This window comes from Thalassophryne amazonica, chromosome 14, assembly GCF_902500255.1.
Source record: "Thalassophryne amazonica chromosome 14, fThaAma1.1, whole genome shotgun sequence".
In the NCBI taxonomy this organism is placed as follows: Eukaryota; Metazoa; Chordata; class Actinopteri; order Batrachoidiformes; family Batrachoididae; genus Thalassophryne; species Thalassophryne amazonica.
The window spans coordinates 90621874-90647805 of record NC_047116.1 but is presented as its reverse complement, the minus strand read 5'-3'; the positions used below and the strand labels follow the sequence as shown (position 1 = coordinate 90647805).

The 25932-nt window shown below is 40.9% G+C and overlaps 2 protein-coding genes across 2 annotated transcripts in view; one reads left to right on the top strand and one right to left on the bottom strand.

Moving 5' to 3' along the window:
• Positions 1 to 6578: 6578 nt before the first annotated feature.
• Positions 6579 to 25932, bottom strand: part of gdap2 (ganglioside induced differentiation associated protein 2) — a 74126-nt gene continuing 54772 nt past the window's right edge. Inside the window, 3 exon segments of the mRNA XM_034186154.1 lie at positions 6579 to 7717; positions 18749 to 18892; positions 21605 to 21659. Coding sequence (XP_034042045.1) covers positions 7676 to 7717; positions 18749 to 18892; positions 21605 to 21659 — 241 coding nt within the window. The 3' untranslated portion in view covers positions 6579 to 7675.
• Positions 22060 to 25046, top strand: LOC117524388 (piggyBac transposable element-derived protein 4-like). Its single transcript, XM_034186153.1, has 3 exons — positions 22060 to 22623; positions 22823 to 22876; positions 22968 to 25046. The coding sequence occupies exons 1-3, from the start codon at positions 22308 to 22310 to the stop codon at positions 24584 to 24586; spliced, it is 1989 nt and encodes a 662-aa protein (XP_034042044.1). The 5' UTR covers positions 22060 to 22307; the 3' UTR covers positions 24587 to 25046.

The window sequence follows — 25932 nt, the reverse complement described above, 5'->3', positions numbered from 1 at the left end:
TTAGACATTACACTGTTACCGTCCAATTGACACAAACAAACAGACTAATTTTAACATTATTTTATTTCTTTGTGGCTGACGGGATAATTTAATCGCCAATAGTTGGTGGGGAGAGGAGATCTCAAGGCACAGCTGTGTGTACAGTCGGACTTTTCTTCACCATTTAGACAATGTTTTGGATAAAAAAGGACACTTTCTTCAGATGAATCCCACTGAAACTAACAGGTAAGAATTTGTATTTACCAATGTGCATTTAAATGGACGTATTTCAGTTGTTTAAGCCGCAGGGTTCAAAACGTGAAAAAAAGCAGCAGCTTTTTAGTTTGTGTATAATACCAAGAACTGTGACTTCTAATATTGTGTTTTACTGCTTTTGAAAGATGACGGTGTTTGGGGTTTTATTTTTTATTCATTAATTTTTCATGCGTTTTTATGTGTTTGTGATCCTTGAATTTACCCAGCAGCAAAAAGTAAAACTGGTTTATCAGAAGTCGACAGTGTAATCTGATGTGGCCGTGTCCAAATCAATACTAAAAGTTATCGGTCATCTGTAATAAAGATACATTTTTTAGCAGTTTATCAATTTAGCGTCATAAAAGATAACTTTTCAGTTATCGGATAATGGTTATCGAAGCTAACTTTCTGGTTAGCTGTGCCCACCACTGGTAAAGCATTTGATATGGGTCATTGACAGATGTGTCAAAAAAGATATCAATGACAGCCAAAGCTGACTAGCAGCACAAATAGTGCAGTAAACCAGTTAGCAAACAATGCTTTGTTTACAATTTATGTCTCCATGGCTTCCAGTTTCCCTTCCTGAAAGACGTACACAGACTAGCACCACCTACTGGCATGGAAACTTTACACATGCAGAATGCACAAGCTCGACGGTCTTCACCTCTAGTCTTTCCAGTGTGTTCTAATGCAAATTTTTCAGGTGACTGGGGATGAATGACTACAAAATCATGGTTGATAAGAGTCCCGACCTGAGTCTGTGCTGTTTGTCAGCCTTTACAGACACAGGAATATTCAATCAATCAATCAATCAATTTTTTTTATATAGCGCCAAATCACAACAAACAGTTGCCCCAAGGTGCTTTATATTGTAAGGCAAGGCCATACAATAATTATGTAAAACCCCAACGGTCAAAACGACCCCCTGTGAGCAAGCACTTGGCTACAGTGGGAAGGAAAAACTCCCTTTTAACAGGAAGAAACCTCCAGCAGAACCAGGCTCAGGGAGGGGCAGTCTTCTGCTGGGACTGGTTGGGGCTGAGGGAGAGAACCAGGAAAAAGACATGCTGTGGAGGGGAGCAGAGATCGATCACTAATGATTAAATGCAGAGTGGTGCATACAGAGCAAAAAGAGAAAGAAACAGTGCATCATGGGAACCCCCCAGCAGTCTACGTCTATAGCAGCATAACTAAGGGATGGTTCAGGGTCACCTGATCCAGCCCTAACTATAAGCTTTAGCAAAAAGGAAAGTTTTAAGCCTAATCTTAAAAGTAGAGAGGGTGTCTGTCTCCCTGATCTGAATTGGGAGCTGGTTCCACAGGAGAGGAGCCTGAAAGCTGAAGGCTCTGCCTCCCATTCTACTCTTACAAACCCTAGGAACTACAAGTAAGCCTGCAGTCTGAGAGCGAAGTGCTCTATTGGGGTGATATGGTACTACGAGGTCCCTAAGATGGGACCTGATTATTCAAAACCTTATAAGTAAGAAGAAGAATTTTAAATTCTATTCTAGAATTAACAGGAAGCCAATGAAGAGAGGCCAATATGGGTGAGATATGCTCTCTCCTTCTAGTCCCCGTCAGTACTCTAGCTGCAGCATTTTGAATCAACTGAAGGCTTTTTAGGGAACTTTTAGGACAACCTGATAATAATGAATTACAATAGTCCAGCCTAGAGAAAATAAATGCATGAATTAGTTTTTCAGCATCACTCTGAGACAAGACCTTTCTGATTTTAGAGATATTGCGTAAATGCAAAAAAGCAGTCCTACATATTTGTTTAATATGCGCTTTGAATGACATATCCTGATCAAAAATGACTCCAAGATTTCTCACAGTATTACTAGAGGTCAGGGTAATGCCATCCACAGTAAGGATCTGGTTAGACACCATGTTTCTAAGATTTGTGGGGCCAAGTACAATAACTTCAGTTTATCTGAGTTTAAAAGCAGGAAATTAGAGGTCATCCATGTCTTTATGTCTGTAAGACAATCCTGCAGTTTAGCTAATTGGTGTGTGTTCTCTGGCTTCATGGATAGATAAAGCTGGGTATCATCTGCGTAACAATGAAAATTTAAGCAATACCGTCTAATAATACTGCCTAAGGGAAGCATGTATAAAGTGAATAAAATTGGTCCTAGCACAGAACCTTGTGGAACTCCATAATTAACTTTAGTCTGTGAAGAAGATTCCCCATTTACATGAACAAATTGTAATCTATTAGACAATATGATTCAAACCACCGCAGCGCAGTGCCTTTAATACCTATGGCATGCTCTAATCTCTGTAATAAAATTTTATGGTCAACAGTATCAAAAGCAGCACTGAGGTCTAACAGAACAAGCACAGAGATGAGTCCACTGTCCGAGGCCATAAGAAGATCATTTGTAACCTTCACTAATGCTGTTTCTGTACTATGATGAATTCTAAAACCTGACTGAAACTCTTCAAATAGACCATTCCTCTGCAGATGATCAGTTAGCTGTTTTACAACTACCCTTTCAAGAATTTTTGAGAGAAAAGGAAGGTTGGAGATTGGCCTATAATTAGCTAAGATAGCTGGGTCAAGTGATGGCTTTTTAAGTAATGGTTTAATTACTGCCACCTTAAAAGCCTGTGGTACATAGCCAACTAACAAAGATAGATTGATCATATTTAAGATCGAAGCATTAAATAATGGTAGGGCTTCCTTGAGCAGCCTGGTAGGAATGGGGTCTAATAAACATGTTGATGGTTTGGATGAAGTAACTAATGAAAATAACTCAGACAGAACAATCGGAGAGAAAGAGTCTAACCAAATAGCGGCATCACTGAAAGCAGCCAAAGATAACGATACGTCTTTGGGACGGTTATGAGTAATTTTTTCTCTAATAGTTAAAATTTTGTTAGCAAAGAAAGTCATGAAGTCATTACTAGTTAAAGTTAATGGAATACTCAGCTCAATAGAGCTCTGACTCTTTGTCAGCCTGGCTACAGTGCTGAAAAGAAACCTGGGGTTGTTCTTATTTTCTTCAATTAGTGATGAGTAGAAAGATGTCCTAGCTTTAAGGAGGGCTTTTTTTTTATACAGCAACAGACTCTTTTTCCAGGCTAAGTGAAGATCTTCTAAATTAGTGAGACGCCATTTCCTCTCCAACTTACGGGTTATCTGCTTTAAGCTACGAGTTTGTGAGTTATACCACGGAGTCAGGCACTTCTGATTTAAAGCTCTCTTTTTTAGAGGAGCTACAGCATCCAAAGTTGTCTTCAATGAGGATGTAAAACTATTGACGAGATACTCTATCTCACTTACAGAGTTTAGGTAGCTACTCTGCACTGTGTTGGTATATGGCATTAGAGAACATAAAGAAGGAATCATATCCTTAAACCTAGTTACAGCGCTTTCTGAAAGACTTCTAGTGTAATGAAACTTATTCCCCACTGCTGGGTAGTCCATCAGAGTAAATGTAAATGTTATTAAGAAATGATCAGACAGAAGGGAGTTTTCAGGGAATACTGTTAAGTCTTCTATTTCCATACCATAAGTCAGAACAAGATCTAAGATATGATTAAAGTGGTGGGTGGACTCATTTACTTTTTGAGCAAAGCCAATAGAGTCTAATAATAGATTAAATGCAGTGTTGAGGCTGTCATTCTCAGCATCTGTGTGGATGTTAAAATCGCCCACTATAATTATCTTATCTGAGCTAAGCACTAAGTCAGACAAAAGGTCTGAAAATTCACAGAGAAACTCACAGTAATGACCAGGTGGACGATAGATAATAACAAATAAAACTGGTTTTTGGGACTTCCAATTTGAATGGACAAGACTAAGAGTCAAGCTTTCAAATGAATTAAAGCTCTGTCTGGGTTTTTGATTAATTAATAAGATGGAATGGAAGATTGCTGCTAATCCTCCGCCCCGGCCTGTGCTACGAGCATTCTGACAGTTAGTGTGACTCGGGGGTGTTGACTCATTTAAACTAACATATTCATCCTGCTGTAACCAGGTTTCTGTAAGGCAGAATAATCAATATGTTGATCAATTATTATATCATTTACCAACAGGGACTTAGAAGAGAGAGACCTAATGTTTAATAGACCACATTTAACTGTTTTAGTCTGTGGTGCAGTTGAAGGTGCTATATTATTTTTTCTTTTTGAATTTTTATGCTTAAATAGATTTTTGCTGGTTATTGGTAGTCTGGGAGCAGGCACCGTCTCTACGGGGATGGGGTAATGAGGGGATGGCAGGGGGAGAGAAGCTGCAGAGAGGTGTGTAAGACTACAACTGTGCTTCCTGGTCCCAACCCTGAATAGTCATGGTTTGGAGGATTTAAGAAAATTGGCCAGATTTCTAGAAATGAGAGCTGCTCCATCCAAAGTGGGATGGATGCCGTCTCTCCTAACAAGACCAGGTTTTCCCCAGAAGCTTTGCCAATTATCTATGAAGCCCACCTCATTTTTTGGACACCACTCAGACAGCCAGCAATTCAAGGAGAACATGCGGCTAAACATGTCACTCCCGGTCTGATTGGGGAGGGGCCCAGAGAAAACTACAGAGTCCGACATTGTTTTTGCAAAGTTACACACCGATTTAATGTTAATTTTAGTGACCTCCGATTGGCGTAACCGGGTGTCATTACTGCCGACGTGAATTACAATCTTACCAAATTTACGCTTAGCCTTAGCCAGCAGTTTCAAATTTCCTTCAATGTCGCCTGCTCTGGCCCCCGGGAGACAATTGACTATGGTTGCTGGTATCGCTAACTTCACATTTCGCAAAACAGAGTCGCCAATAACCAGAGTTTGATCCTCGGCGGGTGTGTCGTCGAGTGGGGAAAAAGATGTGAACGGGTTGGCGGTGTACACAGGGCTTCTGTTTAGGACTACGCTTCCTCCTCACAGTCACCCAGTCAGCCTGCTTTCCCGGCTGCTCGGGATCTGCCAGGGAGTAACTAACGGCGGCTAAGCTACCTTGGTCCGCACCGACTACAGGGGCCTGGCTAGCTGTAGAATTTTCCACGGTGCGGAGCCGAGTCTCCAATTCGCCCAGCCTGGCCTCCAAAGCTACGAACAAGCTACACTTATTACAAGTACCGTTACTGCTAAAGGAGGCCGAGGAATAACTAAACATTTCACACCCAGAGCAGAAAAGTGCGGGAGAGACAGGAGAAGCCACCATGCTAAATCGGCTAAGAGCTAGTAGCTACGCTAAGCTAGCGGATTCCTAAAAACACGCAAAGTGAATAATGTGTAAATAATTTAGAGGTGATTCAGCAGAAGGAGTGCTTTAGTTAAGGCACGTAAAGATTACACTGGGAAACAAATCGTAATCTAGATAACTAGATCAATCTAACTGCGCAGATTAAACAGCTAACAGATACAGAAAAACACCGCTGTGCTCCGGAACAGGAAGTGATACAATAACCGCAGTGAGAGCCAACCACCAGTAGAGGCAAGCATGTGATGATATTAAACAGTTCTTACAGCTGGCGAGTCGGTAAAGAGTTCTGAGTTGTGACATGGTACACCCTGGAAATAGCTTGGAAGTCAGGAGCTCAGTCACGATGGAAAAAGTCAGTTGATGAGCCAGATTCGGCACTGCTGTGGGTTAACTCGCACTCAGCTCAGCCTGGCACAGGCTTAAGACAAAATTGAAGTTTTGTGCCAAGCATGGAAAAAGCTATTCCATGATGTCAAGAGTTGAGGACAGGCTTCCCTGGAATGTTCAGCAGAACCTGGAGTTAGTTGGGTGGTGGGAAGGGGGTGTACACCATGACACTACATGCACCGCACCACAGGCATAACTCTGCATACAATTTTGACATCAAGTACATAAAGAGTTACCTCAAGATATCAAGAGTTAGGTACACTTTCACCCAGAGAGCACAGCAAATTCGCCAGCAGTTGAGACTACTTGTACCATGGCTGTTTCAGACATCCCAAGCTGAGCACAAAACAACTGCGGAGGCTAGGAGTCCAACAGAGAGATCTGAGAGAAAAAAAACCTTTCCTGACTTTTGCCAAGTGGTGTGTCTGCTTGGAAGAACTCAGCTGAGGTGCACAAAGCTGCAAGTTGGGCTGTTACCTCAAAATCAGCCATGTGTGACAACTGCTCAAGTTTAATCATTTGCAACTGACTTGGTAAGGTACACCCATCACCAACTAGCTTAAAGCCCATCAGTCTGAGCAAAACTGAAAGTCTTGAGTAATGACAATCAAATACAGCTACTGAAAAAAGTCTACAGGCAGCAGTACGTCTTTAGCCTGAAACAAAGCATGAAGGCTAACAGAACCATTACAGGGTTCTATAAAGATGCTATAAAGATGAAAAGTATACCACCATACTTTGTAGGGCTATGCATGTGTGAAAAATATTTTATTACATCTGTGACAAAAGTTAATGTGAAGCAGTGACCGTCCCGAGTTAGCTTCAGCTCTATTAGCTGCTAATATTTAGCATCTGCATTTTACAGAAGCTTTCTTGTGTGATGAAGTCAGTATGTTTTCATTGGCAAGATAACAGGTGAAGAAAAAAAAAACACAGGCCATGTCCAGGTGATGTGCGCTTAAGTGTTCCATACCACACATCCATAAATATCAAATGCTCGTAATGAGCCCCACATAATGAAGCACACAAACTGTAAACTCTTTTTAAAGTAGGGATACCACATCAGTATTTGTTTTGATACATTATTGGACGTTCCCAATGTGTGACCTCATACATCATCTACAGACTGCTGATGTAAAGCTGGGTAAAAGACTTCTGAGATGTGCAGGCAGCAAGAAGCTTCAGCCCAAAAGACAAAAACCCAGCAATGTTCACATTGGTTTACCACCGAAGAAGGTTGGTAGGAACATTCACCTGCACACCAAAATCCAAAGATTTACAAAATATAATAGAACACTAGAGTTGAGACTCCAAGTGGAAACAGACATGAATTTTTACTTTATGTATTTATAATCCTTGATATATGCACAATGTCCAGAGTTCCAGCAGCTCCGATGGGTTGAGTTTAAATGGAGTTTAAGAGCTTCAGTATTTAGCATTGTGTTGTAAAGAATGACACAGGGCGGGAAGTCCAAACAGATGTTGTCCATGGTCTTATTCCAGCATATGAAAAGTGCAAGACGTGAGGGAGGTATCAAACTTGACCGTTTCATATTTAGAGATCTAGAGGGAAGCCACTCAACATGAACTCTTAACGTAAGGCAACTAGTCCACAAAGTCTGTGGTGAATGAGAATCAACTGGTCCACGTGGACCAGAGAACACTGCATCTGGACAGTGGACACTTTTGTCCACTTTTGCTTGAAGAGAACATAAACAGCGTTCCTCCAGTATGGCTCTGGTTCTTTGATTAGATTGTAAGTCAAAGCACGCTGGGTGGTTTTTCCTGGCTTTTATGTGAACAGCTCCCATCACTTTGTCTTCTCATCACAGATGTCTGACTGGTCTCTTCTCACAGACCAGAAGACTGGGAGGAGCAGTAAGACCCATTCATCTGAAATGAAGGAGAAAATTCCATCAGCAGAGACATTTAAAATCCATATATTAGAGGAATCCTTCACATGTCGAAGTCCATTAAATTCAGACCAGTGGTTTTGGAATTATGCAAACGGGTAGAGTTTTTGGTTTTCTGTGTGTGTGTGGCTGAGTATGAGCACAGTAACTGAAGTGTTTTTGACTCTGTTTCAACAAAACATAGTGGAATGAGTGAGGGTCGGCCAAGAGCAACATCATAATTTTGAGAGGGAAAAACAAAAACAACAACAACAGCAACTTGAGATTTCTGTCGTCCATGCCCTAATATCTATCTGTGGTGCAAATTTGGTGAGAATCCGTAAAGTACTATTGACGTAATCGTTCAAAGCGTATATAAAGTGAAATTTCGATCCAGAATCCGGATCCAGATCACCTCCAAAGTTTAATGGAGTCTTCCATGCCCCAATATGTATCTGTTGGGAAAACTCAATGAGAATTTGTGAAGTAGTAGTGTATCTGTGGTGAAATTTTTATCAAATTTTATTTAATTTAACCAGGTTAGTCCCATTGAGATCAAGATGTCTTTTACAAGGGAGACTGGACAATTATAAAGTTTCCAATTCACCTAATCTGCATGTATTTAAATGTGGGAGGAAACCAGAGCCCCAAAGGAAACCCACGCAAACACGGGGAGAACATGCAAACTCCACACAGAAAGGCCACAGGTCAGAATTGATCCCATGACCTTCTTGCTGTGAGGCAACAGTGCTAACCACTAAGCCACCGTGCTGCCCAAAATCCATGGAGTAGTTTTGACATAATCCTGCTAACAGACAGACAAATATATGAGATGACTATTACGTCCTTGGTGTACGTAATAAGAAAGGACTATTAACCGAGTGAGAGGTCTGTATGGGGACACAGACTGAGGTGTTAGTGCGGACTGAGCGAAAAACACAGAGGTCTGATATCCCTGTACAGACCAAGCAAACAAGGCTAATAATTTGTTTATTATATGGCTGTTATACATATAAACACGCAAACTTACAGTATCACCCGAATATGCAGCTGATGGTGTTCTAATTGTATTTTTAGCTTTCTGGTTTGTAACGAAAATGCATGTTGCAGACTGTCGGTCACCGGTCCGGATATGGGAAAATATCCGAGCGGTAATCAGCCCATCAGAGCGTGTGTAGTGTCGCAGCCATATAATAATAATGTTAATTTAGAACACCTTTAAAGGCCAGATGTCACAAAGTGCTGCACAAAAAAGAAAACCATGTATTATGTCATTGACTCACTAACAATGAGCGCCTGTTTTTTTTTTTTCTTTTTCCCCATTTATGACCTTTGTTTTTTACTTGCATATTCTCAGCCTCATCTTGGCCACAGTGTACAAGCCAAACATGATGTTATGACATATGTGGTGCCCCTGTAGTTGCAGAGTACATAGGGGTAAAAAAGAAGCGGATCACTGGCCATTAATTTGGGTTTCAGGGCAGTTCAGTCCACCAAACCTCATACTGAGTAATTAAGGAAAATTTATGATGTATCCACAGACTTTTAATGGACAAGAACACCATTTTCCCCCTAAAACCAGGCATCCTTAAGTAACTTGACATATACAGCTTAATTAATGTAAGAGACACAGTGCCATCAGCACCCAACCAAATTCAAACAAGACATCCAGATGACTGCATCATTGCTACTAACTAATTTTTTTTGTAGCTTGATGACATCACATGACAGAGGTATGTTTGAAATGTGAATGCATTTCAGTATCTCATCTCATTCCTGAGATATGGAAATTAAAAGTATTTGAGAAGATGACCTCTGTTTTGGCCTCGACCTTCGGCCTACGATACCGATGTAACCTGTGCTGTGACAGGGTTGGTTCATTGAGATGATCCACCAAGATCACATGAATTTGCTCTTTGCTTTTTGAAGATATCACTGCTGACAAAAAAGACACAGCCATTACAGTAACCTCATTCTACTTTCCTGCGAGGCCAATTAAGAAATTATTAAAAATCCCAGGAAGGCTTATTGACTAAGGTCTGACTGTGCACATTATAAGATTCTACTCTGTATGATTGCAAAAACACACGTCCCACATTTACATCATTTAGCAACAAGGAGTGGACATTTCCAACCTCTTGAAGAGCGGCCAATAGAATTTGAAGGGTGCCAAAAAACAAACAAACAAAATATCCCTGAATGTCTACTGCTGGTTATAGCTTTAAACATACCCGTGTCAGTTGAAAGACATTTTGTGAATATTTAAGTGAATGTCAACACATACAGTCAGCAGCTCCACTGCCAACCAGTGGTCTGACACTAGAAAAAGCACTAAAATAAAAACTATTCTTATTCATCTTGATAACAGATGGAGGTTCATGTTTTCTTTATGGTGGACAAACAAATAAAGGCCGACTGTAGCTTTGTATATGTGGGTGTGTTTTTAATGCATTTCACAAGAAATAAGCAAACTATGCTTCACGAGTAATTCATGTGAGCATCTGGGAGTGTCTCAGGCTGCGTATCAATGTTCCTGATAAAGTGAATCATAACAAACAGCAAGGGAGTGTGTGTGTGTGTCTGTAAATGGAGGATTGTGTAAGTAGTGATGACTTTATGTAGTTAAAATGTTATGAGAGTTCTTAAGATGGACTTCAAGAGTTCAAATTACACAAGACTTTAAGCCAGTGGTGTCTTAAAGTATTCCAGAAAGGGCCGAGGGTGCAGGATTTTATTTTTTTTTCCCCTGCCACTGACTCCAGCAGGCGACCCCAATGATTAACATCACTTTGAGCAGATGGGATGAGTTCATCAGTGAAATCACTTGCTGGAGTCAGTGGCTGCAAAGAAAACCTGCATCATTTCGGCCCTTTCTGGAATACTTTGGACACCACTGCTTTAAGCAAATCAATCAATCAATCAATCAATCAGACAGGTAACTGATAGTGTGGCCAAAAAATGACAAGCTCATAACTGCAGTGTCCAGAAATTAAATAATTACACACAGGATTTACAGTCAGCGCCATAATTTTGGGATAGTGACAATTTTTATAAATTTGTCTCTTTACACTACCACAGCGAGTACAACCACAACTCACCATAACTGCACGCGAACATGGTGTACACTCTAGATGAACTTGTATTCAGGAAGTGTGGGCCATGGCCCCACTGTGGGATATGCAAGTACTAGAGGGGGACTGTAAGTGGTCATTAACCCTCTGGGGCCGACGCCGTCGTAAATGACGGCTAAGACCAAGCTTTACTAAATTAGAAATAACTTTTGAATGATATGAGATAGAAACTTACTTTTTTTGCTGAAAAGTTAACTCCATGGACTTTCGAGCCAGCCACTGTCCATCTTTGTACTCCTCATAGAAGCTGTGTGATGATGTGTGCAATATGAGTGTCCAATCGGAATTGGTTCACCGTCACATGGTTTTCCAAAGTCCAATCGTAGGGCAGATTTACCTCACGTGAAAAGCCAAAGATCGTTTTCAGGAGTGATATGTTAATAGTTGGCCCATTTGAATAGCCCCCTGGGTACTCCAATGAGTAAATACTATTAGTACATACTCAGTGCACCCTGCGCCATTACACACAGCGATCAGTAAAAGCAGGAGCAGATGGAGAGCCTCTGATGACAATCTCACATGCTCAAACAAAGAGTGTGTAACTATCAGGATTGCTCCACTAGTTTGCATGTAAATGTTACTGGATAACTCTGTTGCTTTCTCTGCATAAAGCACTGTTTACCATATCAATAGACAACAAAACGCATAGACCATTTTGAATATATTGTTCAAAATGTGCATTTGTGTTTATTGCTTGAACCTTTTTGTTGTACAGTCTTTCACACAAGAACTCAAATTACCTTTATAAAGTGTCAAAACAGTTGTTTATTATAGTCTGCTGTGTGTTTTGAATAAATGTGTGTGGAAAATGATTTTTTGCTTTATTTTTTCCTTGCCTATTTTTGATTGTAAACCTTTATTACACTTATAAAACACAACAAAAACATATATATTCTGAAAGCACAGGTTGTCCTGAAAAAAAGAGACATAAAACTTGATTGTGGGATGCAGGGAGCGCTGTTAACAGCAATAATAAAACATTTATGCCAGGCGAGTGAACTGTCAAAAAAATGCCCTCGGACCCCAGAGGGTTAAAAGTACGAGGGTCGACTGACAGGTTCTGCCTCCAATGCGAGATATCAAAGTGAGAGTGGTGCAAGAATATTCCTTTAACTATTGGCTATTGCTACACCAGACAGTTTTCAGCTCCAATTTGAGCCATGCGTAGACTCGCCTTTAATGTTATGCATGTGCACAGAAGTCAGAAAACAAATATGGCGCCGCAAATGGATGTGTGTTTGAAACAATGTGCTGTTACTGAATTCCTCACAGTGGAGAGTTGCGCACCCATGTACACATTCATCGACAAATGAGTTTCGACGGGCTCGGAGGGAGTACGCAGCGGCGCAGAGGGCTCTGATCTAATATGGGTTGTCTTTGGTTTGCCACACCAAGGGATACGTGTGAAACTTAACACCATATTACAGTGCAGGCAGCAAGCAGCATTTTGTTAATAATTGCCAGCCTTGAATAAAGGCCTGCCTCGCTTAGGCGCCAAGCCTGCTCACAGTTTGAAAAAAAAAAAAAATTTTTAATGCAATGCTGAAACACCCTCATTAATATGACCATAAAAACAGGAAACAGAATGTGACCTTTGGACCTCTTAAAATAGGTCAAGGTTAGCCATCTTTGAACTTGTCCAAGGTCTGTGTCCCAAGAACGCTCCCTGTGAATTTGAGGTCCCTGGCAGTAACAGGACTGAACTTATGCTGAGCACAGACGGACTTTAGGTAAAAATTTTAATTCATTTAATTATTATATGGCCTTGCCTTACAATATAAAGAGCCTTGGGGCAACTGTTTGTTGTGATTTGGCGCTATATAAATAAAATTGATTGATTGATTGATTTAATCAAGAAAATATGGTAATCTGTTTTGAAGACAGAAGAAAACAAAGACAACCCCCCCCCCCCCCCCCCCCAAAAAAAAAACATATGCAAAGTGAAAAATGCTTTGTCACACAGCAACGCCACCTTATCACCTTTAGGTGATTAAAAAAAGTTTAAATACACTTTGACTCTTGCTCACTGTGTTCATAAAGTGCCATTTTTTTACAATGTTCATGGACTGTCGTTTCTTATTATACAATGAAAGTGTGAAGGTTGTTTTTTCAATTTGATTTTTTTTTTTATTGAGTACCATGGGGCTGGGAAACGGTGGGGGTTAGAGGTTGGGGGAAGGACGATGGAAATAATCGAAACCTAAGGGTAAACGGTATTGTTTTTAATGCAGTGAGTGATATATCTGTCATGACTTCATTAAACCACCTCCACACAGCTTATAAATCGAGTGCAGCATTTCAAAGCGAAAACACACAAGACCTGAACATTCCCATTTTAATGTACAAAGGTCTGTAAGTCTTCTGATTAAACGGCCATTTTTGTTGATCAAATGTACACACACACAACGGCCAAATCATTAAGTGATTATTACTCCATTTCCTCACCCTCTGCTTTGCAGCAGTATCTAGACTTCATGTTTGATTTCATTCCCTTTCTGCTCTGGTTTTCATCAGGTCAAATGCAGGTGTAAGAAAGCGTCGGTGTTTACATTGTGTGAGGACACGGACACCAGTTGGACTTGGTTTTCCATTAAAACTCTGCAAACCAGACAGTGCAGGTTTGTGTTTTACCCCCCAACTGCAAATCTAAAACTGGCCATGAAAAGAAAGACGCACAGATGTCAAACACACATCAAACGTACAGTAAGTATGCTACACAAAACATCAAAGCAACTATTTCACATAGCAGACATCAAGGCTGTCTAAAACAGCCCTGTATACCTTTTTTTTTGCATTTAAATTCAGCCTAACTGAGGTCATTCACTTCAAATATCACACCTACAATATTCCAGACAATCACTTGACAAGCCATAATCCAATCATCACTATAGTGTACAGAACACCAGCTGCCTTACGACAACGTGCACGAGCCAACACCTGGAACAAGTGTGCTTCCATCTGTAGCACAAAGACATTTTTACACCTGTAGGTAAGCTTACATGTGTCCATCTGGAGAAAGATACTAGACAACCATGATTCAGAAAAGTTGTGACAACATAGAAAGCACTATGTACACATGCACACACCCTTACATTTACTTTGACATCAGTTTCACTGCAGACAGTATCAACCAGAGCCATTTCATGTTTTGTGTGGTTAACTTCATTTAATTTGTTAATACATGAACGTCGGGCAAAAATGTCTACCTCCTACATGATTATTTCAATGACAAGAAAGATTTATTTAACCTTTATTTAACCAGGTTAGACCCACTGAGATCAAGATCTCTTTTACAAGAAAGTTTCCAGTCCACCTAACCTGCATGTCTTTAGCTGTGGGAGGAAACTGGAGCACCCGGAGGAAACCCACACAAACACGGGGAGCACATGCAAACTCCACACAGAAAGGCCACAGGTGGGACTCAAACCCATGATCTTCATGCTGTAGTCAACAGTGCTAACCACTAAGCCACCATGCTGCCACACATCTCAAAGATGCTCACATTACTCACATATCTGCTTTAAGATTGGAATGTTTTCTATCTGGTAGGGTCATAACTTTTCGACAGTCACCTTCTCCTTCCACACACTTAGGCCAACATGTTTTTACATCTCATCTGTGAAGAAATCAGATGTCTTTTTCGGCACCAGCGACACACAGCTGCTTACACCCCTGAATCATGAGTGTAATGGTGTCTCTTCAGGTGTTCTTTCAGCTTGGGAAAAAAGAAAAAGTCAGAGGGTGTGAGATCTGGACTGTACGGCTCATAAAATTTGAGCCTCTGCAATGCATCCTGTGTTTGTCGACTTGACAGTGGACAGGCATGGTCATGCAGAAGAACTGTGCCTTTTCCATGAAGAATCCACTTCAAGTCCTGGAAAGAGCCAGCATTACAAGTACTGAAACAAGACTCTTGAAGCTCAGCTTTGATGGACTGGCCATGTTATCCCTATGGCTCCTTCAAGAATGCCAAGGCAGCTGTTCTATGGTTAGATGGTGCCAGGCTTCAGACATCAAGGCCACCTGAAGAAACACTTCAAGGACAATCTGAAATTGTACCTGAAATGGGCTGATCTCAACTCCAAATAGCTGGAGGCTGCTGCCTCAGACAGAATGTGCTGGTGTGCCCTAACCAAGAAGTCAACAACATTTATAAAGATTAGTCAATATCTCTGCTTTGAAGAGGTTTGAGAACACCACCAGAGAGCTGCTCTGGACCCTGTCCCTACTCATGATGATCCATGTCCCACCCGTCACCACATTTGCGCTTCAGCCTTTGGATTATAAACCCACCTGCATTCTCATAAATAACTGCAGAAACGAGTTGTTATCCTCAACTCTCAAGACACTACCAATAATTATTATTAATAAATAATAATAATATAGCCTTTATAGTTGTTTGTACATATATTTAACAAAATGTGTCCTCTGCATTTAACCCAGCCTAATTACAGTCAGACACAATCCAACCACTAGAAGCAGTGGGCAGCCAGAGTCCAGCACCTGGGGACCAACTCCAGATGTAGACAGAGAAAGGAGCAGACCCTAAATAAACATATTTTTGATTGTAGGAAGAAACCCACATGGACACGTGGAGAACATGCAAACTCCACACAGAAAGACAGGGAAGCGATCCCACAACCTTTTTGCTGTGAGGTATCAGTGCTAACCACTAAGCCACCGTGCCGCTCACTGCACGCTGTTTACATTTACATAAGCAGCAATATGATGCTTTAAAACATAGAGATGGTGATGTCAGAACAGGACAGTGTGGAGTATTCATCACAGCCGTAACCAATAATGCTATTTCTTCTTTTTTCTTGAATTAAAATCACATACTCATGAATATTCTGATATTAATATTCTTGTACTTTACAAGCGCATAGTTTTTTTTAATTAATATTATTTTTGACAGTGTTCATTTAACATCTGCCCCAGTGTTTCCATCTGGAGTCAAACCATTTTGTTCAACTTTAAAATCTATTTATTTGCAGTAAGATATGTTTTGTTTAGCTCTTTGGTTTGGTTCATTTAGGTGTGGGAAAGATGTCATTCAAACTCTGAAGCAAGACCACATAGTACCAGAGTTGAACTGAAACAAACGGAAGCAGCTGGGAAGAGTGGGAAATGGGGCGGGGGTCGTTTAGTTTGGCTTGACTCAAATGCCGTAAAAAGTCTGACAAATACAACTTCCAAAACTTTCGGCCACACCAGGTTGGGGTACTCATATTGACTGTGATAAGTTTACACCATTTCCTGTGTAAATGGACATGAAACATCAGCAGCAGCTACAGTAGTGTTTAGAATAATAGTAGTGCTATGTGACTAAAAAAAATTAATCCTGGTTTTGAGTATATTTCTTATTGTTACATGGGAAACAAGGTAATAGTAGTGTGGCATTCAGTCAGTGAGTTCGTCAATTTTGTAGGTGTCCCCTATTTAAGGATGAAGGCAGCACCTGCTGAACAGGCTTTTCTCTTTGAAAGCCTGAGGAAAATGGGACGTTCAAGACATTGTTCAGAAGGACAGCGTAGTTTGATTAAAAAGTTGATTGGAGAGGGGAAAACTTATACGCAGGTGCAAAAAATTATAGGCTGTTCATCTACAATGATCTCCAATGCTTTAAAATGGACAAAAAAAACAAAAAAAACAAGACGCGTGGAAGAAAACAGAACAACCATCAAAATGGATAGAAGAATAACCAGAATGGCAAAGGCTCACCCATTGATCAGCTCCAGGATGATCAAAGACAGTCTGGAGTTACCTGTAAGTGCTGTGACAGTTAGAAGACGCCTGTGTGAAGCTAATTTATTTGCAAGAATCCCCCGCAAAGTCCCTCTGTTAAATAAAAGACGTGCAGAAGAGGTTACAATTTGCCAAAGAACACATCAACTGGCCTAAAGAGAAATGGAGGAATATTTTGTGGACTGATGAGAGTAAAATTGTTCTTTTTGGGTCCAAGGGCTGCAGACAGTTTGTGAGACGACCCCCAAACTCTGAATTCAAGCCACAGGTCACAGTGAAGACAGTGAAGCATGGTGGTGCAAGCATCATGATATGGGCATGTTTCTCCTACTATGGTGCTGGGCCTATATATCACATACCAGGTATCATGGATCAGTTTGGATATGTCAAAATACTTGAAGAGGTCATGTTGCCTTAGGCTGAAGAGGACATGCCCTTGAAATGGGTGTTTCAACAAGACAATGAACCCAAGCATACTAGTAAACGAGCAAAATCTTGGTTCCAAACCAACAAAATGAATGCCTCGCACATGTGAAGAAATCATGGAAAACTGTGGTTATACAACTAAATACTAGTTTAGTGATTCACAGGATTGCTAAAAAAGCAGTTTGAACATAATAGTTTTGAGTTTGTGGCGTCAACAGCAGATGCTACTATTATTGTGAACACGCCTTTTCTACTTTTTTTTTTTACTAATAGCCCAATTTCATAGCCTTAAAAGTGTGCATATCATGAATGCTTGGTCTTGTTGGATTTGTGAGAATCTACTGAATCTACTGGTACCTTGTTTCCCATGTAACAATAAGAAATATACTCAAAACCTGGATTAATCTTTTTAGTCACATAGCAGTACTATTATTCTGAACACTACTGTATAAATGGTCATAATAATGAGAAAAATGCCAAATGTGTTATAAGAATTCACGTGTAGTTTAAACCCATTGGTGAAAACATGGAGTGCTACACAAAGCTGCTACAGAAAGCTTGTGGGAACAAACAGACCACTTTCTTTTCAGGGTGTTTTGGTCCACACTCCACTGTCAGCAGTTACTTTCTGTTTGCAGTTACCCAAATGTACATTCAAAAAAATGTATAGTTCATTTCAATTTATTTTCATTTATATAGTGCCAATCAACAAAGTTGTCTCAAGGCACTTCACACAAGTAAGGTCGAACCTTACCAACCCCCAGAGTAAGCACACGGGTGACAGTGGTAAGGAAAAACTCCCTCTGATGATTTGAGGAAGAAACCTCAAGCAGACCAGACTCAAAGGGGTGACCCTCTGCTTGGGCCATGCTACAGACAAAATTTACAAAACAATTCACAAAACGAATATACAGGAAACGTTGCCGGTGCACAGGGCAGGAGGGTTACAGAAACAGACACAACCACACCCATCTCTGGATGGAGCCGTACCTCAAACAGAGAGAAAAAAAACAGAATCAGGCATCAGAAAGACAACAAATACAGTATAATTTGTCATTAATTAAGCAACAAGAAAAACAGAAGAAATCCTAAGGTCATCGCCGGCCACTAGCCCTAAGCTTCACTAAAGACCCAGAATTTAGGTAAAGTTGAGGCCACGGAACATGTACGATTTGATGATTTACAAACATTTTGACTGTTAAACCTCATTAAAAAATATCAGCTGACTTAAAGTTGGCAGAACTAAATATTGTATAGTTGCTCCAATAGTGCTTTTCAAATTTAGCTCATCTGCTAATGAAAAGGTCCACTAATTAGCTGTTGGTTGATTAACTGAATTTGGCCCACCACTGGCTGTAAAAGATTTTCTGGAAGTTGAAAAACTGAATTGACTTGATGGACAAAATTAAGAAATCAATTAGTCAAAGGTGATACACTGTACATGTTTAGGTTCAACGGGGACAGCATACACAGTACAAGGACTTTCGGGGCCTGTTTTTGTCCATGTTTTAAGAGTTTAGAGTTGTGTAGTTAACATTTGGTTAACTACTTGTGTGGCGTGAGAATGTCAATGTATTTACTCAGTGTATTTTCATACAGTAACTGCTATATCAGACTGCTCAGCACAGAGGTTTTCTAAAAAATGCAAAGTGAAGTAACAACATTAATGACACCTCATCAAATATGATGCTTAGTTCAGCGTGTTTACATGTATGTGTACTGCTGTTTACCCGCATGTCATATTCAACAACGAAAGGAGGGATGTCGATCTGCTCAGGCCTGACGCAGGTGAACAGCTGCTGTAGACTATCGAGATAGCGCACCTTCTCCTTGATCCCCGACACACTGAAGGTGGTGAACAGCCACGTTGAGAACTATAAACATTTAATAAGGGATAGAATCAGAACATGAACACATAATTGCCCAAATATGTCATCAGCCAACAATCAGTCAGCCAGAATAAGTGTGCTGCTTGTGTTTGATACACTGGATTAGAGTCAATGGAACTTTAATGATCTCTAGGGGGAAATTTGGCCACTAAATTAAAACAAAATGCAGCTCTTGGAAACACAAAGAAAAGATATAAACAAGAAAACAGAGTTTGACTGCAAATGCAGTGCAGATGTATCAATTTGTGATGTTAGTAACGTAGCATGTTTAAAGGTTTTTAATCTCAATTTGGATCAAGAGCTGCATGACACGTATACACACAGTGAGAGCCGATCACAATGACTCATGGCTAAAAGCTTATACTTGAAAAGTTACAAATCGTAATTTCCAATTGACCCTGAATCAGTGTAATGGAGCTTCTTAGAAATTTCATGTTGCTGTAGCTTTATTTCCTCAGATTATGTGCATACCTTCTATGAATCATTGTGGCTGCATAATTGCTTTAACAGTTATAGAAACTTTGGCCAATACTCACACCGTAAGAGAATGTGAAGTCATTTCAGGATACAGAGCAGCACATCACATACAAATTAATAATAATTTTTCCCCCTTTCCAAAGATGCATTCATTAAATTCTGATGTTGTGAAAGATGGGGCAAACTATAGGAAGAGTAATCAAACCCCCCCCCGCCCTCCCTCGCCCTCACCAACAGCCCCATCACCACTGTGGTCTGTCACCGCTTCCTCGGCACCACCATCACCCAGGACCTCAAGTGGGAGTCAACCATCAGCTCCCTCATCAAGAAGGCCCAGCAGAGGATGTACTTCCTGCGGCAGCTGAAGAAGGCCAAGCTGCCTGTCCAGCTGATGGTGCAGTTCTACACGGCCATCATCGAGTCCATCCTCTGCTCCTCCATCACGGTGTGGTACGCCGGGGCCACAGCCAGGGACAGACACAGACTGCAGCGCATTGTGGCCTCTGCTGAGAAGGTGATCGGCTGTAGCCTTCCATCTCTCCACGACCTGCACGTCTCCAGGACTCTGGGCAGAGCAGGTCGGATCACAGCTGACCCTTCTCACCCTGCACACGGTCTATTCAAACCACTCCCCTCGGGCAGGAGGCTACGGCCCATCCGGACCAGAACCTCCCGCCATAAGAACAGTTTCTTGCCCTCTGCCGTTAGACTCATGAACACCTCATAACTCAGTCACCTTAAGCTTAACTCTGTCACTTTATCATTTTATCACGGGTCACTTTAGACAATGTACTTTGGTTTTTAATTGCACTCCTCCCACTGCACTGTTTTTTCTGTTTCTCTGTTTTTCTGTTGCACACAGCCTTTCATATTTCTTTTTTTTATCTTATATTTTACCTTATTTTGACACATATGTTATATTTTATCTTAGCATTTTATCTCTTCTTAATGTTGCACCATTGTACCTAAGCAAATTCCTAGTCTGTGAATCCTGTTCACTGGCAATGGCAATAAACTTCTTCTGATTCTGAAACAAGATAGCAAGAGGATAAATTATAGTTTCAAATGGACCCAGGCTTTAGTGATGCAGATGATCTTTGCATCTACTTTATTCAAAGATTAGTAGAAAAAAAAAAAAAAATAAATTATTCTAAAACAAATTGAATACAACAGAAATATCTGAAAAAAAGTCATAATATTGCATGAACTCCGCAAAAGAAATGCCATGAATACTGCTACTTCTGTTAGTACTACTGATTACTCAATATTGTATATGCCAATGCAGTATTATAGTAACTATCAATTACTGGAAGCTTTTTTTTTTTTTCAAACTACAAAATGAAGACAAGACAGATAGCAATAAAAAAGATAGAAAACTTACCCATGTCAATACTTTTATAATGCAATGAACTAGTCAAGAAATCTGTTGTTGATGTTGATTTTTATTTTAAAAGCTACACAACTACAAAAAAAAAAAAAAAAGCAGAACTTTGAATCTACTAAAGTTAAAGAACTTGTACCTGAGACCGATTTAGACGAACTGTGTCATGAGTCCTGAAACATTTTCAGTTGGTTGTGAGTCAGCATTAAAGAGTCCACTGTTTTCGTTTTTTTTTTGTTGTTTTTTTAGAGGAACAGTTTGGAACAGTTTGATTTACATTTTGTTTTCGTATAAATTTTTTGCAAAACATTTTCAGTACTAGTTACATTATGATAGCAGGTAACATGTCAGAGCAGCTTGACAAACAGGAAGTCCTTTACTGCAAAAAAGGGGTGTCTAAAATCAAGATAAAACACACTACATCTCAGGGAAGTCATCTTATTGCACAGACAGATAATTTCACTTGACAAGAGGTCTTGAATTAAATTGTTAATTCTCAAAATAAGCATGTTGAACACTTAACCCTTAAAATAAGATAAACGATCTAACACTTCTAAATCTAAATTTTTTTTTTTAATTTTGGTAAGAGCCAAGTAATTTGTAGTGTACCAAGATAAAAAATAATAATGATAAAAAAAATGGTAGTCGGGTTGTGCTTTGTGCATGAACTGTATGTATGTATGCTTTGGCCGTGTCTGCCTTTGTTTGAATTTTTCATGTAATTTCTCTGTTTCATTTTGTTCTTTTCTTCTGCCAGCAAGGGTTTCCCTCTTTTTTTTTTTAAAATTTCTATTAGCATTTCCAAATCAGCTGCCAAAACAGGACAAGTAAAGCCTTACCTTAGAACGAAATGTTGGGTGTACAAAGTAGAAGGCCTTCAAGTTCTTTTTAAACCTGAAATACATATGAACAGATGACCTCAGTACAACATCCGCACAGCCAGGTTATGATGACATAACTTCTTATGAATCAGAAAACATATATTGGAGAAATCTGGCCTGGGTATAAGAAACTGAAAGATAAACTGAACAACACTAAAAAACACTTACACGGACAAAATGTGTACAAAATCAGGCGTGTCCAAAATTATTCACATCATGTCTTAAATATTCCGACTTCATAGGAAATTGTGTGCAATCATGTTCACAAATGAACAACAACAAATACCTGAACATGACAAGTACACTACATGGTCAATGTTGCAAACCTCTCATGGTTTTTCAAAGTACACAGCCCAGTTTGGTACATGTATTGCAGCATAAACTATTGTAATTTTTCCAGTTTTCACATTAACTCACTCGCTGCCAAAGACGTATATATACGTCAATTGGCCGCCAACCGCTCGCTGCCAAAGACGTATATATACGTCAATTACATGTTTTCATGGTAACCGCCGGCGAACATCCTGGCGCAGCTTGTCTGTGGAGATCAAGCTTATACGTGATGTAATTGTGAAGTTAATCCAGTATGAGGCGGTAGTGTGCTCTGAAGGATCGTCAGTGAGAGAAGAAGAGGAGGGCCAGGAGGGTGAGTAGAGGCAAGATGGCGAAAATGAATGGCAAAGGAAAGCTAATGCAGCTCACGCTTCAGCAAGCTCTTTCCCGGAGTACGGAGCGAGAGAGTGTCGGGATCGCCGGTGGTTTGGGTGGGGATCGCGGAGAGGAGGTGTCCCGAGAAATGGACGAAGTTCAACCCGGGCCAAGCCGCGTGCGGCGCACACAAATGGTGGCCAGCTCAGAGGATGAATCCGATGGTTGTAGCGAACCTGACCCGGATTCTTCAGACGAGTGGTTACCGTCTGGATCAGGGAGGAGCAGCAGAGACTCGTCCCCAGACGCTCCGGTCACACACAAAAGAGGTACAGTACAATACATACTTATATATAGCATATATAGCTAACTAACTTTTACTGATCAGATAAAATGAGAGGATTTTCTCACATAGCAGCAATTGTACATAAATAGATAGCTAACTTTTTACTGATCAAAGGAGAGTAGGATTTTTCTCACATAGCAGCATTTGTTATGGTATTTTCTATCTATTTCCATAATTTACAGGTAGTGCAACCAGCACAGCTGCCAGTGCCAATGATGGCAGTGAAAAGAAGAGAGGTAAGAATATACATCCAAAATCTGCACATCACATAGTAGCAATAAAAATTGTTTATTTTATAGTAATGGTATGTATTTCCATAATTTACAGGTCGTGTATCGAGCAGCAGTCATGGAGCAGATTCTGGGTGGCATACAGGTGACTGGACACCAAACGTGTTCCCCTTCACTGCGACCCCTGGACCCCGAAGAGCTGCTGCGGAGCTGGATTCCGACAAACCAGCAGACTTCCTGGAGCTCTTCCTGACTGACGAACTACTTCAACATATTGTTGACCAGACCAACCTTTACGCCACACAGTACCTCAGTGCACACCCAGAAAGTCTGCCACACAGCAGAGGTTCCTCTTGGAAACCGGTGTCAGTCCCAGAACTGAAAAGTTTCTTCGGCCTCACTTTTCTCACTGGCTTTGTCAAAAAGCCACGCCTTGACATGTACTGGAGTGTTGATGAGGTGGACTCTACACCTCATTTCAGTCACACCATGCCACGGAACAGGTTCCAGCTCATATGGCGTTTCCTTCATTTCAATGACAATGCTTCACAGGATGCAGCTGACAGACTGTACAAAGTCCGTCCAGTGTTAGACTATGTTCTTGACAAGTTCAAGGAGCTGTATCAGCCAGGGCAAAACATTTGCATTGATGAGGGTATGATGCAGTGGAGGGGCCGCCTGTCTTTCAGGGTTTACAACCCACAAAAGCCTGTGAAATATGGGATAAAGTCATACATTCTGTGTGACTCTGCGACAGGGTACTGCTTCAATATGCAGCCTTATGTTGGGAGACCGAACACTCTGCAGGATACCATTTTCTCCCTCCTTGATCGCCTCCCAGGCCATGGCTATATGCTCTACATGGATAATTTTTATAATTCTGTCGCGCTCTGTGAGCGTTTACTGGGAGCACAAACCAACGTCTGTGGGACACTGAGGAAGAATAGGGGGGAACCAAAGACCATCACAGACCTGGCAAAGACTGATCTGGGGGTGGGGGAAAAAGTTGTGCTGCACAATAAGAAGGTGATGGTGGTAGCGTGGCAGGACAAGCGGCTTGTGAAAATGGTGACAACCTGCCACAGAGATAGCATGAAGAGGGTTGAGGTGTGGCAGAAGGGACACAAAGAAAAGGTTCCCCTGTTCAAACCAGAGTGTGTTGTGGCGTACAACTTGTCCATGAATGGGGTGGACAAATTGGACCAGAACATCACGTACTACCCCTTCATACGAAGGTCACTGAACTGGTCCAAAAAGTTTGTAGCTTATATTTTGCAGCTGTGCATGTTTAACGCATACATAATCTACAAACACAGAAACCAAGGAGAATGCAAAAGCCTTCTCACTTTTATTCGCAGGGTCGTGCAGTCCTGGACCACAAAACGTGTGGGCGAAAAAGAGAAGGGCGATGAGAGGGAGGTGGGAGAGCAAGTAGAGGAAGCAGGTGTGGGGGCCGAGGGTGATGGTAGGTCTACTCCGAGGGCGCCTTATAAGACTGACCCAGAGAGCAGACTGGATGGAAAGATGGCCAACCATCACCTGGAACCCCTGATGCCCACCAGCAATAAGGCGAGACCAGCACGAAGGTGTAGGGTCTGTGTACGTAGGGGCCTGCGCAGTGAGACCAGACTCTTTTGTAAGTCCTGTGGTGTCCCCTTGCATGCCGGCGAGTGTTTCACTGCTTTCCATACACAAAGACATTATGCTGATGGGTGAACACATGCACAAACACACACACGTGCACATATGCACAACAGCTGCAACACACCAAAAAAGTTATTTTGTAAATAGTTGTAATAGTAGGGATAGTAGTAGGGAAATTGTAAATAGTTATATACAGTGTCATTTGTTTTAGTTGATATAATTGTAAATAAATGATTATTTTTTTTGCCATCAAAAGCCTTTTTTCCAGTGTTTTTGTTGTTTTTATAGCAGCAAACAATGTTCACATGTTTGAGGTGTCACTAAAGTAAAAAATATTCACATCAAAGTCACTGTTCTGGTCGACATGCGTCATTTCACAAAAAGCTGTTTTTCTCACCTTTTTAGTTGGAAACTGGTGTTTTTGGTGAAACCACCCTATGTTCTCCTGCCAATTACTCAAGAATGGAAGAAGGTAGAGACAAACTTTTTTTTTTTGATGAAAGATAAGACTCTAATCTTTCTGATGGTGGTTTTGGTTTTTTCATAGTCATAGCAGACAAAATTCTGTGGGTCTTGAAACATAGATCAAAATTCCCCAAAACAGCTGGCAGTGAGGGGTTGGCTGCTCAGAAAATGGCTGGCAGCCAATGAGTTAAACTGCATCTTGATGAAGACAGACAACTCCTTTAGATGTTGGTGGTGGAACTGGCACTGGCAAAATGACAAAAAAATGGTGTCATCGACCCGCTACCAGAACTTTGAACCAGATTTTATTTGACCCAGAGATGCTGACAAGTGTCAGGTCAGGCAGCACGTCCTGGTGTGTTTCACTGCATTCACTATACTGTGGAAGCGCCCTGAACCTGGACCCCATCTGCAAGAAGTAGCCAACTACCTGCTACAATCAAGTGACATGTGGGTGCAACAAATGACAGATGAACTCTGCAGGCACACTGGGGCTGTTCATGTTATATAGTGGAAAAAAATAAAACTTGTGAGAGACTTCGGGCCACATGTTGTTTTTGTTCCACTTGGGGTTTTATAGGTGCAGACCAAATTTGAACTCAATCAGATAAGATTTAGAGGTCCCCCAGAGTGACACATTTTCCTCTCCCTCCGCTCGCAAGGCAACGTCACCCTAACGGGAGAAGACTCTGATGCCATTATTTTTCTTTTACAGGTACGTGTGTTGACTTCTAATTGCAAAAAGTGGTGGTTGATTGGTCACCCAAAAGAGAACATTACTGGAATTACTGGATTACTACATTGCTTGTTTGGGGAAAATAGTTGCTTTGTGAGGGACCCCTAAACAATGTCCCATTACAATAAAATTTGGTACACATTTTATTAGTGGAACAAGAACAACATGTGGCCCAAAAGATTTTGTAACATTTGACATTTTGACCAGGTCTAATGCA